Source organism: Sander lucioperca, chromosome 23, assembly GCF_008315115.2.
Source record: "Sander lucioperca isolate FBNREF2018 chromosome 23, SLUC_FBN_1.2, whole genome shotgun sequence".
NCBI classification, from domain to species: Eukaryota; Metazoa; Chordata; class Actinopteri; order Perciformes; family Percidae; genus Sander; species Sander lucioperca.
In genome coordinates this window covers 1,517,713-1,537,407 of record NC_050195.1, presented here as the reverse complement: position 1 = coordinate 1,537,407, position 19,695 = coordinate 1,517,713, and the positions used below count along the sequence as shown (strand labels likewise).

At 39.0% G+C, this 19,695-nt stretch overlaps 1 protein-coding gene across 2 annotated transcripts in view; it reads right to left on the bottom strand.

Annotated features, from left to right (window-relative positions):
• Positions 1 to 11,956: 11,956 nt before the first annotated feature.
• Positions 11,957 to 19,695, bottom strand: part of plod2 (procollagen-lysine, 2-oxoglutarate 5-dioxygenase 2) — a 35,393-nt gene continuing 27,654 nt past the window's right edge. The window contains exons 13-20 of one of the 2 annotated variants that reach the window (XM_031304897.2): positions 19,452 to 19,593; positions 18,643 to 18,705; positions 17,219 to 17,332; positions 16,841 to 16,906; positions 16,546 to 16,650; positions 13,527 to 13,673; positions 13,216 to 13,341; positions 11,957 to 13,024 (exon numbers count right to left, since the gene is read on the bottom strand). In XM_031304897.2, the coding sequence (XP_031160757.1) occupies positions 12,869 to 13,024; positions 13,216 to 13,341; positions 13,527 to 13,673; positions 16,546 to 16,650; positions 16,841 to 16,906; positions 17,219 to 17,332; positions 18,643 to 18,705; positions 19,452 to 19,593 (919 nt within the window). In that variant the 3' untranslated portion in view covers positions 11,957 to 12,868. The remainder of the gene's footprint in view (positions 13,025 to 13,215; positions 13,342 to 13,526; positions 13,674 to 16,545; positions 16,651 to 16,840; positions 16,907 to 17,218; positions 17,333 to 18,642; positions 18,706 to 19,451; positions 19,594 to 19,695) is intronic. The other variant, XM_031304898.2, reaches the window with a different exon arrangement.

Sequence of the window (19,695 nt, the reverse complement as noted above, 5' to 3'; positions counted from 1 at the left end):
ACACTGGGTAAAGCAGGCTACAGCTGACGTAAAAGTTAACGGTTATTTTCAGGTTTTATTTTGAGGGTCTTTTAAAGTTATTACATGCTGTCTCAGCTAGCGGTTAGCCAAATTAGCTGTTAGCTAAACTAACATAGCTTCCTTTATTCAGTGGTGTGCGGTGGTTTATGGGATGAGTAGTTCCTTCGTCTTGTACCTTTGATTTTTTTTGGGGATTTTCTGTTCGTTTTTTCAGTCGAAATTATATGTTGTATGCTTATGAGTCACGTCGTAGCTGGTTAGCCTAAGGCATGGTCTAAAACTCTTTATGTACGGATTTTTCCAGACGTCAATGGGAGAAATCAATGGGAAATTTACTTCCGGATCCCAAGGTCTCTCAGAGGGGCGGGACTGTTGAGCTCTATATTCTTGGGTTTTCTCTGGCCAAATATTTGGCGGTCCAATCAGCGAACAGAGGGAGTGGCTGAGAACGATGATGTTGAGGACGTGCGCTAGAAAGATGCGAGCAAAGCCATTCGGTCCATTATGGCAGCAACGCTGCCAAATATCCAGAAGTTAAAGCCCGAGCAAGAACAATATTTGCTGTGTTGTGTTGGTGGCCATGATGTTGTGGCCCTCTTCCCCACGGGGTTCGGGAAAAGTTTGATTTTCCTGCTTGCTCTGTTAGTGGAGAAGGAGTTGGCTAACGCTAACGCTAGCAATGCTAATGCTAAATATAAGCCAATAGTTGTCGGTCTCCCCTCTTGTTGCTCATGCGCGTGACATACGTCATGACCAAACGTTAGCGATTGGTTATGGCAGATCCAGAGTGGATCTGCGCAGATCCAATAGTTTTAAACTTCAACAGAGTACCCGCCTTCAAGGAAGTTATACTTGCCAATGGAGAGTGGCCAGACTATCTGTACAAATGAAATGTACGAGAGTCTGGTAGGACCAGGCTATGTTTCTGCTAGACATAAGGTGTCAAATAAATGTATGTTAAAGGACTTTTGGGTTTGTTTTTATATGACCGATGTTCCAGATTACTTGCCAGTTCAAGTCTGGGTCGATCACCCCCAGCTATGTCAGAAAGAGATGCCTAACCAGAAGACATGCAATTTTCCTTATTCCAGCTGGTTTATTTAGTCTTTATAAGCATGCCTGCATAAGACAAGCAATGAATTATGGGCCATCTCAAGAGGCTTGTTATGTTCCTGGTCTAGGGGAAACACAGGACTCTCCCACTCTTCCCAAGAATGGCCAGCTGTAGAGTAGGAAGTTCCAGGTAGCAGTATGGATTTTAGCAGCAGGATTTTATTAAAAAAATCGTTTTCAGTTTTGCAAAGTCCTCTTTTCTTTGTATGGCCTCACTATCATCAGTGTTGCCTTACTTCAAAAATGCATTTCCTTAGATCTAACACACTTGAAATGGGCAAGCTGTCTGATATACCTCAATTATTATGTTTATGCCTCATAGGCCTTGTTCCTGTTTGCAGACTGTAAAAGGCTCAGAACAAAGAGGCGTAGCAGGCTGAAGTGATAGTGTCTTTGAATAATGCTGCCACGCTCCAGGGTACATTTGGGCAATTGTTATCAAGCCTCAGTGACAGAATGATTGCTTGTAGATAGCAACAGTATGCATGATCGGAGATTAGGATCCCTGTGCGTCAGGCTTTGCATAAGTAAAGCTGTATGTTCAAAAGTGGAAACATATGTATGCTTGCATTGGGCACATGTCCTGCTATAAATCATAGTATATTGTAGAATCTTGCCACATGAATGAGCTCACTGTTTACTCCCAAGCCACATAGCAGAAAATATCAAACAAAATGCTATGGCTAGTTTTAACATTTTTAATCAATGGTCTCATATGCCTTTACATCACTAGTTTAATATGAGAATTTTTGGAGAGGCAAGAAGCAAGATAAAGAAAGAGATCTGAGAGAGAGACGAGAATGTTTGACCTTTTGAACCAGTCTCAGACTTTGCATTCGTGGAAGGTTGTGTTGCTCGAGATGACTGTGTGATTTCTAGCTTTCACAACTCCCCTTGGTTTGGCATTGTGCTCCACAGTTGTTTCTCAACCAAACCCTAACCTTCAAAGACTAAATTTACTCTCCATCTTCCAGAGAGGACCCACTGCTAAGTGCAAGTTTACGCTGTAATTGTATCAAACCAACACTAATATTACACAGAGCACCACTCAGCATCTCAGGAGTGGAGCGTCTTGCCTGCCTGACTCATCACTGAAAGGCTCTCTACAGGTACTTGAAAGAGCAATCACATATATTAGCTAGTATCTAGCTTCCACTCCTACAATAAATCTCCATGCCTTCTCTGGCGTTTTGCTATAAAAAAAAGGTCTTTGGTGTCGTATAATGTTAAAAATCTTGTGTTTTTCCACCTCCTAAGATGAATCTCTCCTCGTCCATGGGGTTGTATAGGAGATGTATACAATATTGGGGTGTCTCTTTTGATAAATTGACTTGATGTTCTTGTGGTCTTGAATGATGGCAGCGTCCGCACCTGGTGGAATTTGGCCGTATGCAGTTGGTGGGGAGATGCTAACTTGCAAATGTAATGCATTTGGTTATGGAAAGCTCAGTTCTGGCATTTCATTTGTAATTCAGTTTGTGTGTAACCATGTTAAACTATTTGCATTGCAGTATTTGGCTAATTTGGAAGAAAAGGAACCAGGGGCGTTTCTAGGACTTGAGGAGGTTCGGGGCTTAGTCCGGACCCATTTAAATAAACTGAATGCAGTGCAAAACGGTGATTGGCTTGCCCAGCTTGTTCCAGTGTATGTTCATTTCAGCTGGCCAGTTTGTAGATGTTATTTAGATGGCACCAACATTTGGCCTAATCATAACTGGCCTGCCAACCCAAAGGCCAAGGTTTTGTTTCAAGATTTGTGTGGTGACTTATGATGAATCAATATGCTGGAAATATCTTTATGTAAAGGGTAACAGATTACAATCCAAATATAAAAACATAATGGAAAATATTGCAGTAAGGCTCTCAGGCATTCTGTATTGCTTTCAACGATTTATTCTCCTTTGGATCGACTTTTCTAAAATCTGAGTCAGCACACATGTAGCCTAGGCATCATTTACTCCTCACTCCTCTTTTGCGTCTTTTGTTGGGGAAGTATAACCTCCTTAAATGTGCATATGACAATTATTCACCTCAATGATACATTATTCATTTTAATTTATTAATAAACCCATGGACTGTAATATTTCCAATGTTTGAGCAAGATTTCTGCTCATGTCCAAAACTGTGCACATTCAAAATATAACTCATGCCATCTGTGTTCTCTGAGATTTGGAGGAGTCGTGATATTTTGAGAAAAATAAAGTTATAATAGACTATTACAAGAATAAAGTCACTATATTTCAGAAAATAATCTACCTGCACCATAGTCTGCTGTGCATTACGTGATTGCTCTGCTGACAGACACACAGCTGGTTTGGGTCTCTGGTCTCTGAATGAGACAAAGTTTAGGGAAGTGGCTGTACGCTGTTCTACATCGAAGGTGGAAAACCGAAACTACTGCAGAAATACATGGAGCACAAACACGTCACATCTGCCGCGGCATGTCGACAGCAGAGCACATCCATAAACCTGAAGCTGCGCAGCTTTTTACAGCAAGAGTGGACACTAAGCGATGCACGGGTCTGCTCCAGAGCTCCGTGTGTTTGAGTCTGAACAATGGACTGGAAACGTCACAGGAACTTCAAACTAAATCATAAGTATTGTGCTCCTAAACTTTGTGTTAATGGCATCAATGTATTAGACTGATTTGGCTATGATTCCTCCGAAAATTAAACCTTTCACAGAGCTTTCCTCACGTAGAGACGGTTGCTAGGTAATAGCAACAAATACAGCATGGTCGGACCCCGCACGTAGCTGCCCGTTCTATTCGCTTCGGAAAAATAAACTGGACAAAGTTACAATTCTACCATAGTTCTACAAAAAAAAGAAATTTAAGAACTGCGAGTGCGTTGGAAAATACTTTTCTTCTTAATTTGCATACCATTCTGGGGCTTTTTTATTCTATTATAGGCTACTTATTTTTGTAAAAAAAGAGAGAGAGAGAGCGAGAGATCCGGGGCTATTCATAAAACATTCGGGGCCAAAATCGGCTGAAGCCGCCTCTGCAAGGAACCCTTTAAATTAATTATTAATATATTAATTATATATAATTAATCAATTATTTCTGTCAGTCCAATAATTTGCTCTCATAGGAGGGGTTCTTGCTACTTAATCTAGAAGCAGGTCAAAGTTGTCACTTATCTGGTGAAATATCTTGAAATTCACTGGGTGGATTGGCACATTTTGTATAGACATTCATGGTTCCCAGAGGATGTACACTCATGACTTTGGTGATCCCCTGACTTTTCCTCTTGCGCAACCATGAGGTTGACATTTTGTGGTTTTGAATGAAATGCCTCAATAGCACGCTGACGTTTGTATTCAGCTCAGTACAGCCTCACTCTCCGCCAGCGTAGCTAGTTAATTTATTTATCTTGGTAGTATCACTTTCTAACTACAATGTTAAAATGCTCAAGTTTCAACCCCTAGCATTTTGTGTTAAAAACCTGAAACTACTAAGTGGTTGCTATTAGCTTTCTCACACAAGAAAAAAAAAATTTATACATCTTTTTTTTAGATTTTGGGGTGAAACTGGCAAAACAGATGTAGACAACTGTGATTGAGTTGTGTTGTGGAAACTCACTCACAAATACTTAATGTTGTGCCTTTCTAGGTGAATCCCTCCTCATTAAATCTGATATTAAAGTATTGCATGGCTAGTTTACACTTGACCCTGATCGTAAATTATCCTTCTACGTAAATTTCTGAAAGTCAAAACTAAAAGAGGGTTACAGCAAGGTGCCGAGACTGAGGCATAATGCCACAACACAGCGCTACAGACCACAGCGTCCAGTGTGCAGGATGTATTTTGTACATGCAACAGAAGTATCCAAGGGGAGAGAAAAAAAAAATCCCTGTGGTTGGTCTTTTAAGTTGGAGCCAGGGAGCTAATTAAAAGGATTAGGGTGGATCACCACTGGTTTTGTCTTGATGTGCTGTGGTCACCAGATTGCCAGTCTGCTGCTGTATTGCTTCTGGCTCCTCAGAGGGCAACAAGTTCACATGGAGGGCTCAAAACAAACACGCCCATACTGAGGGATTCTTCGTCTTCAGTGTTTGATAGGACTTGAAGAAGTGCTAACTACAAATCCAACAAGAGCCACACAACTTGGAACATACAATTATATCCTACCAGTGGATAGCTTTCAATGGCATGGGGTCAAGAGCGACGGTGGGAATGCGCTCATGTCAAACAAACATGGCTTGAACCCTGCTCTTTTTCTCTTTCTCAGTGAAGGGAGCACAGCCTGCACTGCTGCAACTTCTCATCCACAATTGAATTCAGACGTGGCATAAATATAGACTTATACACCGGAAAAAATGAATGTAGTCATTTTGTTTATCTTGGATGAACCTTGCTTATGCCTTGTGGCACATTCAGATTAGTGAGCTATTTTACTCACATTCTTTCATCACAGACTCACAGGTTCAGATAGATGGTTGCTTCAATATGACAGTGTGCTGTTGAAATCTACAGCTATGCTGAGGGCATATTTGATGTAATATAAAGAAGTAAAGAAGCACTCAGTAATGATTTCTTTTGATTTTTATTTATTTTTTCCCGAAGGTTCTTCCTCGCTGGTGTAGCCGACATGACACGGTTTGTGACACTGACAGTTACTGACTTCAGATGCCTGTTAAGCAGAAAGCCAACAACTTTGACATCAAAGGAAAATATTTTTAGTCCTTAGGATTTTTACAATTTTAGGAAGATTATCAATCATAAATGGAAATCTACCAAACAATGATATATATATATATATATATATATATATATATATATATATATATATATATATATATATATATATATATATATATAGAGCACTAACTCATTGTCCCCGAACACCAGATTCTCATGATGAATCAAGGACATGGTGAGCGTGGGTGTCCATCCACAACACTGTGCCAAAAATCACAAACTGCCACTGATAAAGTAACAAGGAAATTGATTGTATGTAAACATAACAGAGAGTGTTACAGACATCAACAAACATTGCAGCAAGTAGCATCATCTGACCTTTGGCTCTTTCACTGCTACTAAAAGAATCATCAGGACAGACATGAAATCACTTTCCTGTGCCTGGCATTAGGCAACATTTCTTAATGTGTCTTAAACTATCCCAAATTATATAATTGATGTTCTTTATATAACTTTATTTTCATTTTTGTTAGTAGACAACATATATGACAAACATATATAGCACCTAACTACATATTGAATAACAACCACATCATCTATGGCAGATGTAGATATTCAGTAGAGAAAGAAGGAAAGAAAATAAATACATTTAAAAAATAAAAATAAAAAGCTGTAATTATGATGTTACTGACACAGCAAGCAAGAGGAGCAAAAACAATTATAAAAAATTAAAATAATAAATTACAATCATTAAAATAACGGGAGTGTGGGGGGGGGTTGTATCGTCTCTAGGGTATCAGCTGGGGACAGATTAAGACAGTGATGGAAGGGTGGGTGTGCATTGGCATTGATAGAAGAGAAGTAGGAAATTAATGGGTTCCAAATAGTCCTAAATTTGTCCTGCTTCCCATCTCTCAGATATCTTATATTTTCAAGATGGATGCAACTCATTAGGTCACGTATCCAGTTTATATGAGTAGGTGGTTGACTTGACTTCCAATTAAGGAGAATCAATCGCCTGGCTATTAATGTACAGAAGGCGAGTGCACCGTTATGGAGGTTTGACAAATTTAGAATTTAGAATTAAAAATCAATTTCCAGTAGCCCGTCAAACTTGGACAAAGCCAGAACATGTGGAGCAGAGAAGCTGGGGCCTGCCTGCACCTATCACATGTAGGGTCTATCTCTGGTTTGATCTTTGTTAACCTAACTTTAGTCCAATATATGTGATGAATGAATTTAAATTGGATAAGACTATGACGGCTGCATATGGAGGAGGAATGGATCCTATTTAGAACTTGTCTCCATTCCTCATCAGTAAACCTATAGTCCAGATCGACCTCCCAATTTTGTCTAGCTGTAATAGCAGATGAAGGCGAGAACCCTGCAATACAGTCATAAAGAGCGGATATAGCACCCTTGTTATTGATGTTAACATCAAGGGTGGTGTTATAATTGATGTTCTTAAACCATCTCTTGCTATCTGTGACCGTTACTTGTGGCTTCCATGAGAAGACAGGAACAATCAGTGTCATTGTTGCAATAGTCAACCGCATTCAGTACAACCAGCATATTTTAAGTCTATAACAACCAATCAAGTCAGAATTTCTGCTTGCAGTTTATTGCTTACTAAGGACCCATATACAAGTATTTGCTCTTCATTACATCACAGCTTGCACTTGTCATATAAATGATTGATTCTTTGTGATACGTCTTGTAAGCAGAATTTATTCTGACAAAGATATTACATGAAGACTCCTCACTTCACATTGGAAAACTGTGCCCACACGGGGGCCCTGAACACCAGCCTCCTGTTGCTCCTTACTCTACACCCATATTGACCCAAGACACGTAGCCTCCACATACACTAGGATAGACAAACCCACACACCCTGACACCAGAATACTCCACACTCCCATTCTTTCATCTGCAGTTCAACTTGCAAAGTACTGATTCAAGGAGCATAACCAGACTAAACACACTGAAGGATAATTCACAAGACCCTGAAATAGCTCATAAAAGGGACGTTGTGTGACTTGTATTTTTCTCTGCTTACCATAAACTGAGCTTCTGTGGCTTTTGAACCCTCCCCATCCTCCACCCATCTTCCATTCCACTTTTGTCTTTTCCATAAATCAATATCTGTCTGGGAGTGTGGGGCTGCTGATTGTTTTTAAAGAGCGTTGCTGTGTAATTTTGCTAAATGGTACTTGCACCCAGTTCACTCTGAGATGGTAAACAGTCTGGCTGGTAAAAAGGGAGTGTGCTGATAGTCACGAAGCATACAATCAGCTGTAATTGGTATTGTGGACTGTGGACACACTTGATTACTTACCTGGGAGATAGGCGTGATGGCAGGCTCATAATAAAGTACTATTTTGGTTAAATTATACAATATGGATCACATTCACTACATCAGGTTTTACCTGACACGTCTGAATCCATTTTTGTGTCACATATTGTATTATCATAGATATTAGCCTATTGTATGATAGATTCCCTGCACAAAGTTGAACAGGGACTTTGCATACAGTCGCATGGCCATTTTAAAGGGCCCAATAAAGTTAAAGAAAAGAAAAAAACTTTTACAATGTGTTAGGACTGCTGTTGCCAGAGATTGTGCTTTTAAGTTGTTAAAATTAAAGGATCTTTCTCTTCAGCTGGTAAAGCACTTACATGTGCCATGTGATGATGGAAATTTAATTAAAAGGCAAATTAATACATCATCTGGTTAATGTATCGATTCTTGTTGTCTATCTGCAATCACAAACATTTTGTATTTTTATCAGAAAAGTTTTAAATACATTTTTGTTAAGCTGTAATGGTGGATCTTTTTGAAGTAGCTGCCCTAAACACTATTTTGTTTTATGCATCTTTATTTAAAGGTCCCATATTATAAAAAGTGATATTTCCATTTATTTTTTAATTTAAATCAGTTCTAGGTGCTATATAAATATTGTAAAAGTATCAAAACAATTAATTCACAGAGAAATGCACACAGCAAGTATTCGGAAATGGTGTCTTTAAACGAGCCGGCAGGACTTCCGTAGGGTTGTGATGTCAAAACTATATTACATATAGGCAGAAAGTGCAGCTACAGTGCCCTTAGTCTTTTTTGAACATTAAAGCATGTAGACATGTTCTAGTAGAAACCCAAAATACATAAAAAAAAGTATGAACCTGAAAATGAGCATAATATGGGACCTTTAATCCTCAATTTCCTTTGGTTTGTCACAGGTACCAAGTATCAAAACAACGGCAGGCCTCATAATTCATCATCCCCATTTGTCAAGGAATGTTAAAAAACGAGGATGCCTTTTGGTCTTTGCCAAGTAGCAAATTACACAGAGGGGGTCTTGTTTCAAGCTTTCAAACATTCCTGTATGGAATGTATCTTGCTCACACACTCTTAGTATGCTTTGTTCCCTTGAGTCCCATTTGTATGAAATGTAAAGTCTAATAAATTTGACATCCCTTGAACTGCACACACAAGAATAATGGACACAAATTCCCCCAAACCCTCCCACTCCCACTCACATGCACTCACTTGCATCTGTGCCCAGCTGTATTGAATGTTTCGTCACTGTATTTGTGTGCTATCCCAGTAGTTTTCCACTAATATCTGACTCCCAATTGCACTGTGCCTGAACCCAGTTACCCCCACCCCTCCACCCTCTCCTCCAAATATATCTTGAGAAATGTACAGTGAGTTACACTAACCATGCGATTCATTGTGTATATATATATATATATATATATATATATATATATATATATTCCACACACAAAGTTGGCTTGCTTCATGTGATACTTTTTGGATCAACATGTTGCATTGCATTCTACACAGACGCTTAATCCTGCCTTAAAATTAGTCAGTTATTTATTTAACACAGTTTCTGTTTCAAAACTACCGTATTGCATAAAATGAAATGCTTGAAAGGATAAGGTTGATGATATTCTATATTTTATTGTCAACAAATCCCAAGAAAAGATTAAACCATACTAACCTGCCTGTGTAGCCGAAGCCTGATACAGCATATGTCTATAGATCTAGATTATGTCAAAAACGATTGAAAAGTCATTAATGAGCTAAATACACCATCCTGGTGCCAAAAAATACTCAGTAGTGCACCAAAGTTGTGTGAATGCACATCTGAACAAAGTTCCCAACAAAAGCACTATTTGGTAAAAACTTAGGAAATGAAAAGGAGAAAAAGGGAAATTAAAATAAAATAAAGGAAATTAGAATAAATTAAATTCAAACTATATATTTGTGCCCCTGCTTTATTAACTTTTGTATAGTAAGAACGAATGGGATTGGTCCTAAAGTCACGGTGTGAAAGGTGAGATATTGTTTAACTTGGACAGTACCTCATGTTTTCACCTTCCTAAACAGTATCTACAGTAGAAGGCGAGACAATAGTAAACAAGAAGAAAAAATAAATAAATAATATAATTAAGTAAAAGAGAGAGGGATATTTGGAGAAAAAGAGGAAAGGGTTGTAAAATGGACAGTAAGATAAAGACTGGTTATGCAGTCCGCCAGTTAACAGCTTTTCCAAGTTCCTGGTGGCACATACCAGGTCACAAGGCTGGTACTCAAGGATTAATGCTTTAATCCTGGCTTGGTAAATAGGGAAATTATGCCTCAATGGCAGACAAAATATGCTTGAAAATGCTCATGACTGCCACATATAGCACGATTGCCACCAAACCACGGGCACCAGATATGACCACACATCGGCTGCCCTCAGGCACTTGCCTTCACACATCATTGCAAACACTTAATTTGAAATTCTTTTGTTTAGTCAGGACCAGAGTGTATACCACAGTAATGGCCAAATCACTATATGTCACTGGGCACCCTGCAGTTAGTGGCACACTTGCATTTACTTTGGTATAGGATCACGTTTCCCAGTGACCCCAAACATTGCTATATAAATGGGGAGTTTTTGGCCTCCTGGTGTGTTCAGCTTTGACTGCAAAAACATGCACTTAGGAGTTGAATCTTCTTATAAATCAAAGGCCCAAAAGGATCTAAAACAACTCCCTTTTCCTTTCAAATACCCAGCCCTTACTCTCTGACTTTATCAATTAACCAGACTTTAAACATCCAAGTCTGCCTTTTGATAAAGCCATTCTTGTGAGAACCTGCTAGTTTAGTAGGTATGCAGGTTTTCCTGCACGCCTGGCTGGGATCAATGTCACCTTTCAGAGGGTCTGGACACAGGGCAGACCAGGGGAAATGATGACCACAAAGGGCTCTTTCAGCAGGAGAGCCTTTCCCCCATGCTGACCTAAATCTCCTCCCCAATTTTCTCTGCCTCATAGCAGCTACTCAGACATTCAGCCTTCATGCTGGCTTCACAGGAGCAGAAACGTGGGCCTAGTCAGGGAGTCAACCTCGCAGTGTAAAAACATGGGCCTCAGGGGAGGGGGGGGGGGCAAGTCTCCAGAGGCTGTGGGTGCTAAAAAGGATTGGGATTTGATATGAAGGGGAGAGCTTAGATGATGTTTTATAAAGTACTGATGTAAGGTTGAGATTGTATTTTATTTCCATGTGGTACAGAGTTAGAGGCCTGTAACTGCTCACAGTTCTATTGTTTATTTATTATCTATTGTCTCCAGTTTGTCCCAGTTGCTCAATCAAAATAGTACATAATGCAACAATGCTCCTTTCCAAAGGACGACAAGTTTTCTATACGCCCTACCTTCCACACTTTCCCCCTCTGTTCTGTCATCAGTCTTACAACCCCCATCTGTGTCCTTTCATAAGGTTACATGTACATGTTTACACTGAGCCCCTAAGGTAAACTGAACTACATTTGCACTGATGTACATCATCACACCACACCCCAAACACTTCAGTGCTACTCCAGTCCAAACCAGGCCGACATATTCGGAGAAGATGAACTTCACAAATGAACTGTTACAGTGATAACATAATCAAAGGCTGTCTGCAGTGGCGAGTGATGTGTTCCAGACAGTGCTTTGCTTCTGCCAGAAGAATCAACATAGAAGACTGAATTTCTTGGTGTTGAGTGTCTAAAGTTACTGTATGCCGAGTTTGTAGAAAAGGACTATTGTGTGCTTTAAAATCGTTTGTTTTAATATTGCCAATAATCAATCAAAATCAAAATACATAATCATTTTTTTTTTAATAAAGACTTTTATTACATGTTGACAATAAGTTAAAAAACTTGCTGAGTTTGAAAATTCATTTACACACTTTCAGAAAAATGTTTTTAGGAAAGCTAACAAATGTTATCAATTTCCAAAAAAGAAGAAGGAAAACCTTTCAAGTAAAACAGAATATTGAACTTCATTCAAACAGAATTCATATTGAATTCTGCGGTCTTGTTTTTCTGGTGTGCAAAATTCCAAAAATAGATTTATTTTTCACTGGGCATGTATCAAACTAATCACAAATGGACTTTGAACTGCTTAAGGGTAGAAAAACACTCCACCAAATATTGACTTAAATCTCACAAGTAGAAACATGGAGTGTTAATAAGCACCAGTAGTAACTTTTGAAGCAATGATAACTTTTTATAGCATTAAGGCGTTCAGTGACATTTTACCTGAAACACAAATAGATACACAACAATCATCTGCATGCTAGCATGGCACAGCTAACTGCTAGCAAATCAACCAGTGTGTGTTAATGATGACAATGTTAAATCAGTTTTGTGAAAATCATGACAAGCTACACTTGAAATTGTACAAGGTACAATTCCAGTGAAATGTAATCCAATCAGCTCCTTCCACTACAAAATATTCCAGGTAGGATGTTAGGTTTTAATCTAAACACAAATTGTTCAATGGAAATCGGAGTGTGGAACAATTGCGTACCCTCCTCCTAGCATATTTTTCTTTCGTAATTGTGTATCTAAAGTGTGAATTACTTTTGTCACTTTCCTTTCCACTCTACACTCTGTTTGACAGAGATTCCTTTAATGCAATTAGTTATTCTTTGAAAGTTTTTGCTTTAAAATAGAATTGCATCAGCAAAACATACGTCAAAATGACAATACAAAACAAACAAAGAGTAAAGCGAGGTCAAAATACTAATTTACAGTATAATCAGACAGTTCAAGGGTCGATGAAAGACACTGCAATGTAGCGGGTGCCGTTGGTGGTGGGCAGGCCTTCGTGGAGGTGAGTCAGGCGTCCTGGATGCATGAAGCTCCAGCCTTTCCTTGGTGACTCTATGGAGCAGTTGTACCTATGGAAACGGCAACCCCCACCCTAATACAAGAAAGGGAAGGTGATAACAAAAGTTGAGACTTTAAAAATAGGATTCATTGTGAAATATGTTACAAGGTTAACAAGAATATTAGGAAGATGATGTAAGTGGGAAATCTCACATTAAATCAAATTTTGATCCAGCCCAGATGCATATCGGCATGCCACATCTGCCAGTTAATTCAACTCCTTACCTGAAAGTCTGTGTCTTTGTTATTGAGGGCGATGTTGATGGTGAAGGTGGAGGAGTCATGATGGGGCCTCAAGTACGCTTGCCTCGCAGGCGTGTATTTTACCACAAAGTTCATTAAAGCGTAACCCTGTAAAGAAGCGCATACATACATCAAGTTAGCTGACAGTCAGTGTATTTTTGAACATATCCAATGGAAACCCTGTCAGGCACTGTTATTCACTGTACATGTGAAAACAGGTTCCAACTTTTTCTTCAGTTTGAGCTTTTGGGCAAATAGAGGTGGTGTTCACTGTTTATCTTTCTTGCACTAACCTTAGTGAAGTATCCAGAGAAAACTTTTAACGTGATGGGCGATATGAACTCTCGGATGAAGTGTAGCCACTCTTTTTCATAGCTGATTTGCTTCATATGAATGTCGTCCGTCGGCACAGTCTCATAGCCGCCGGAGATCCGCTTGTCCTTTGAAAAAAAAAGGAGAGACAATAAAGCACACTGCAGTGTGATTAACGACGGAACAAATGACCCACCATCCTCTGTGTGCAATCACAATGTAATGATGATGACGACGTGCCTTCTGTGTACGTGTGTGTGTGTCATTAAAACCGCAGGCTGTACTGTTGTCTGTCTGCATGAGGCTTAATGACCCATCCAGCTCAGCCTTTTTTCCAAATAGAGTTAGTCAACGTATCTGTACACATTTGGTCTCCCAGGCAAACTTTTAGACACATTAATTTACCAATTTCAAACTACATAAAACAGGCCACGTGAAATAGTCACCATGAACATAAAACACCATATCATAACCATTTACTTGATTAAATGTAAATGATGGACCTAGAGAGGATGGTGATAAAAGCATGTGTGTAACAGTACTGTGAACATCAGTCATGTGTCTGTGTGCCAGATTGTGCGTGATATATACTATATAAAAATGACGATTTAAAAAGTAGCTAAAGAAAAAAAGTCTTCTTACTACTCCCTACATCTGGCTAACACTTTACACACCACAAAAAGGTGTTAGTAAGGTATCTTGAAAGTAACCGCTCCCCCAGCCATCAAAGACAACAAACACATGGCTGTTACAATAAAGTTTACAAGGCAATGTGAAGGATTATTTCCTTTCTTCCACTTCTTTCTATTGGTGTCTAGGTTGGATTAATTACAACACTTACCCACAACGAGACATTGAAGGCTTCATCTTTACTATGATAATTACTTAGGCAATTAAAAAGTGGTGAAAGTTTTTTAATGCATACTGAATAAATTACAGCAAATGGCTTCTTCTGAAGGTTAGAAAATGAGCCCTGGTGTTTCCAACTGTGCTGACTGTGTGCAACCATTGCTGGAAATGATGTGTGCAGTAATAGACAGGCAACCTATTGTCACACATTTTTTAATAATGTTATTTAGTACTAAAATAATTAGTTTATCGAGAGGCAACCATTTGAGCAAGAAAGCTTTAGTTAATTTTTTTTTTTAATCAATCTCATATTATTAACTATTATTAATTAACTGAATTTCTTAGCAAATGTTAGCATTCTTACACACTATGGTAGGTTAGCATGCTGATGTTAGCTTTTAGCTCAAAGCACTGGTTTGCCTAAGCATAACCTCACAGAGCTGCCAGCATGGCTGAAAACGCTTAGGCCGGCCACACACTGGCTGCGTCGCGTGAGCGTGGCGTTTCTGTTGCGTGGATGTTTCTATGTCTTTGCACACCAGAAACGTGTGACGCGGCACTGCTGCTGCTAGCCTTGTCTGTACACATGTATGTTTCCCATTGATTTACTGCACTCAAGCAGTTTACTTCATGTTAAATATATACTGATTTGAAAATACTGAGAATATTTCGTTCTGTATTGACAGGTGCAATATTTGAAAATCGATAATTATTTATTATTTTTTAAATTACATTTATATCTGCATTTATGTCAAAACCTAGAGACTTTCAAACATCAAAATGTCATTTATTAATATGTATTTGTGTCAAAATGACATTAACATCTTTTCCTATTTTGCCTGGAAACGCTTCCAACACGCTTGTGTGTCGCATGAAAAATAGGAGTTGGTTCTATATCTAGCATGAGACGTGCATGTCACGCAGGCAGTGTGTAAGCTTTAACCTGTTAACATGGTAGGCGAAATAAAAACGGACACGCCATGCAGCTGACACGATCACGCGACGCAGCCAGTGTGTGGCCGGCTTTAGTCTTGTTTAACTGTTCAGACAAAAGTAGCGAAGAAGACATCTTTAGCTTTGACAACCTGCAATGGGTATTTGTACCATATTGTTCACATTTTATAGATGATATTTTTTGATTAATAATCAAAAATATTTATATAGGAGTTAAAGTAATAGTTAAAGTAAATAAAACAAAAAAGGCTGTAGCTATCGATTATTTTAGTAATCAAGTATTCTACCAATTATTCCATTGAGTAATCGGATAAGAAATGCTTTTGCTTTATAGTAAACAGCAATAGTAAATATACAAAAGAGAGGTTTCCTTTTTAGAAAAGGCAACATTTTTATTGCCTAAAGTTCATACAATAACAGGGATAGATGCTAATATTTTTAAGCACTGGCCGCATGGGCCACGAAGCCCCTTATTCTCTTGGCAAAAGTAAATTTTTTGAGGCCCAAATGTAAATCTTTTTCACCCCCTTCCCCTTCATGCCTCTGGCTCTTTACAGATATGCAAAAGAGCTGTTCACTAAGCCCAGGTAAATGTAACAGTACAAAGCTAACAGCAGGGCTATTCAACTACACTGTTCTGGGGAACACCTTTTCAGAAGGCTAATAGAGGAGAAAGAATGAAGAATGCTGACATCACCGACATGGTCCGATGACGTCATTCACGTGCATATTGAGTAGCCATGAGGATTTACCGCTCCAGCGCGAAGGGGCTGGTTTGTCTCCGGCAGCAGCTAAGTTTACAAGAATTTGTCCAAATTTCAAGATTCGTAGCAAACTAATAAACAGTAAGACTACAACCCGATTGTAAAACATCGCTATTTGCAGAGAAGCATGCTGTGTGATAGTAATTATCATCCGTGTGGAAACACAGTGAGCGGGACGTTAGTTACATTGATTAAACGAAGCTTCGTGGCAAAGAATTTTGCATCGAGGATTTTAAGTAATCAAATTATTCGAGTTGCTCAAGGAATCGTTTCAGCCCTAAATAAAAAGAATAAGTATTTTCAGCCATAATATTATTCTTCACACATTCTTGCCCTTACAAAGATGTGTGAACATAACCACAGAAAAACACGTGTGCCTGCAGTGTGTTGACTGCAGCTCTGTGTTCAGTGAACCTGAGTTAACAGTACTGACCTCATGTTTGCCTCCAGACCAAGAACCGTAGTGCTCCATCTCCTCAACTATTTCATCACAGGCCTTCTCTGAGAAGACTGGGAACCAAAACACATCTGGACAAGGCTGCAATACACATACATGCACAATGAGACCACTGAGAATAGACGAGAGTCACACCTATACCTTGAGCTGTAGTGAATGTAATGTAATACCCACATATGTTAAAACCAGATGTTGGGATTTCTATCCAACATTGTCATTCTCTTCCAATGTCTGTATCACAATCACATATATACACACACATGATACAAACCTGCTCCAAATAATTCTCAGTGAAAATTCGAGTGTAATTTTGGTGGATGTACTTCTCCTTCCAGTCCTGCAAGGAAAAAGAATTTTAGATTTAGTTTTTTGCCATTTTTCTGGACTGTTTGCTGACCTACATACCTCACAGAGCTAATCCCATCTCCCACAGGGCAGGTCCCAACGTGGCAAATACAGTAGTAAATCACAAAGCCTTATCAGTCAGGAGTCTTATCACGCTGAAGTTATCACTTCAAAATTGTCTCACAATCTGTAATCCTTCCATTATGGCTAATAACCCTTTACAGGTGGCTGCTGTTTACCTCAGCTATTTAGAAAAATGGCTTTCTTTGTGTATGAAGAATAATGAGAGATCATAATGACTTACCACAGGGTTTTCAAATATCTGCCACAAGTCATTGTTATAATGAGAAATGTTATAATTGGCTGTGGAAATGAGCCTCCCAAAGTCGTGACGGTTTGTTATGTACATGAAGACTCCCTGCAGCAAAAGGAAAAAGTTCAGTCAGTTACCATAATTTTCACAAAAGTTTAAATCTCTTGTATGTCTCACAGGCAGGATTTCGAACAGATCCATAATCTTCATAACCATATCTGCACATAATCACACTGCAGGTTATAATTATGGTAACTGTTTATGACTTGAACACTCATCAATGAAAACTGACAAACTGTGGCAAACTACTTCGAAGCTTCATTTGCCCAAAAAATGAAAATAAAGTGTGATTTAAGTGTGTTTTAACACACTGAAATCAATTAGGTTTAACTTGGATAGAACCAAGGGAGACAGATAAATAATCTAAGATTATTTATGGGTGGTGGGTGGGAGGGCTGCAGTGTGTTGGTGGGTTGGGAACAGGACAGGGTGGGGCAGCGAGGTGAGAGGAGTGGGAGAACAGGAACAGAGGGGTGCTGGGCAGCTTGGGACAAAGCAAATCCAGGAATGATATTCCCTCTACAGTTAAGCATGGGGAGGGCCCTGTGTGGGGGTAGATTTGGACTCACTATCAGACTAGGCTTTGAAGAGGAAAAGAGATGATGAATTAGAATGGTTTTGCAATATCCTGGTGCAAGTAGTTTCCAATTTGCTAATGTACAAAATCATCTTGTGAAAGCTGTGATTTAGTCCAGATGGTTTACATGAGTGAAACGAAATATTGTTGGAGCCTAGTCTGATCAGTTGGTGTGTTTAGAAGGAGCAGCTGGTTACATATGTTTCCTGGAAGGTTTGGCTGTTTGGGGTAAAGCATCAGGTCAGGGGACTTGCATGTGAACTGAATCTGCAACCTTCTTTCTCCTCCTTAATCTCATCATGGAAGGTATTATAAAAACAGGTCAAGAAACAATGTATCTGTCTAGCTTGAACAAATATCTGATTTTGGACATAAACTAAAGCAAAATATCAACATCAATTTCCAAAGAGCTGCCAGGCATCCTGGTTTCTTATGTAAGGTTATAGGCAGCAACATAGAAAGCAACTTGATATTATATTTTATTTAGTCAATAAATATGTAACAGTCCAATCTGAAATAATGATTGATGGTGCTCATATAAATTCCAATGGACAATATGGAAGTTGAGAAACATGAAATGTCAGTGTTTTACTCATTAAATACCTTTACATTTACAGAATTTAACTTGGCAGGGCCAAGAAATCCACAATCAAATCATGTACAAGTTTTTTTGTGAAATAGAACCTATGAAATGATCCAAAGTTCGGAATTGCTTCTGAGTGCTAACCCATTGGAAATGGATGTTTCAGATAGCAGAATAATCAAAACAAATGTAAACCTTTGGGGGCCTGAGCATATGGAATGATTCCGGAGAAGGGGAGTCTTTTTCTCTGTGACTGGTCTAAAATGAAGGAGAAGCATCATGTAAATAGGATAACAGGGTGACAGTTGAAATATATACTGTATATATGGCACATACATAGCAACTCAGGAGGAGAGGAAATGTGCCTGCATGAAAAAAGGAGCAAGGTTCCCTCTGAAGCTGATGTTTTTTGTGGGTTAACATGACAGGAATACATGCTGGGGAAAAGGCCAAGCAATCCAAAAGCACACGAGTTTGGATCAGGCATGGTAGTTGTTTTAATGCAGCGCACAGGTGACATGTCAGTGATATAGGGAACACAGTTTACAAGTAGAAAGGAAAACGTATAACACACAAGACAAACTTGTCAGCTAGCCAGCCAGGCATTGCAACTGGTTGCACTGTCTGTGGTCATCATGACAATAAGGCAAGAGAAAGTAAAGGATAACTGGATAAGTGGAGCAGAGAACCTGGAATGCACCATAGAGCAACCATAAACAGGAGGTGCATGCCTTGATGACAGACAAAGACATTTCAAACCACTTATACTTGCCAGTCTTTGGCTTCCTTTGGAGCTGTTGACTTTGTCAGTGTTAAGATTCTAAACTAGTAGTACTGAATCTTTTCTATATGTAAATACAGAATTACATTTTCTAGTATAAGTATCCCTTACAGTGGCTAAGCGCCATAATGCTGACATGTTTTTATAGAAACCACTATATAACCACAATATGTTTACAATACTAAGACATGAATCCATACAGATGGGGGTCGAGTATTCTTACCATTTCTCTGGCATTTCTACAAAAAGCCATATCTGGATCTAGTTTCTCCAGCACAAAGTAGTTCCTCTCTTTCAGTTCATTCCTCAAGGCACTGCCCTTGACAAGATATACATGTGCCATGAAAGGAATGTTCCACATACCCCTAAAAACAACAAGACAGAGAAAGAAAATGGTCATTTTACAGTACAGTACTGTTAAAATGTTTATTCTTGGTGTGCTGAAGGGGATTTTATATTGTATCCTC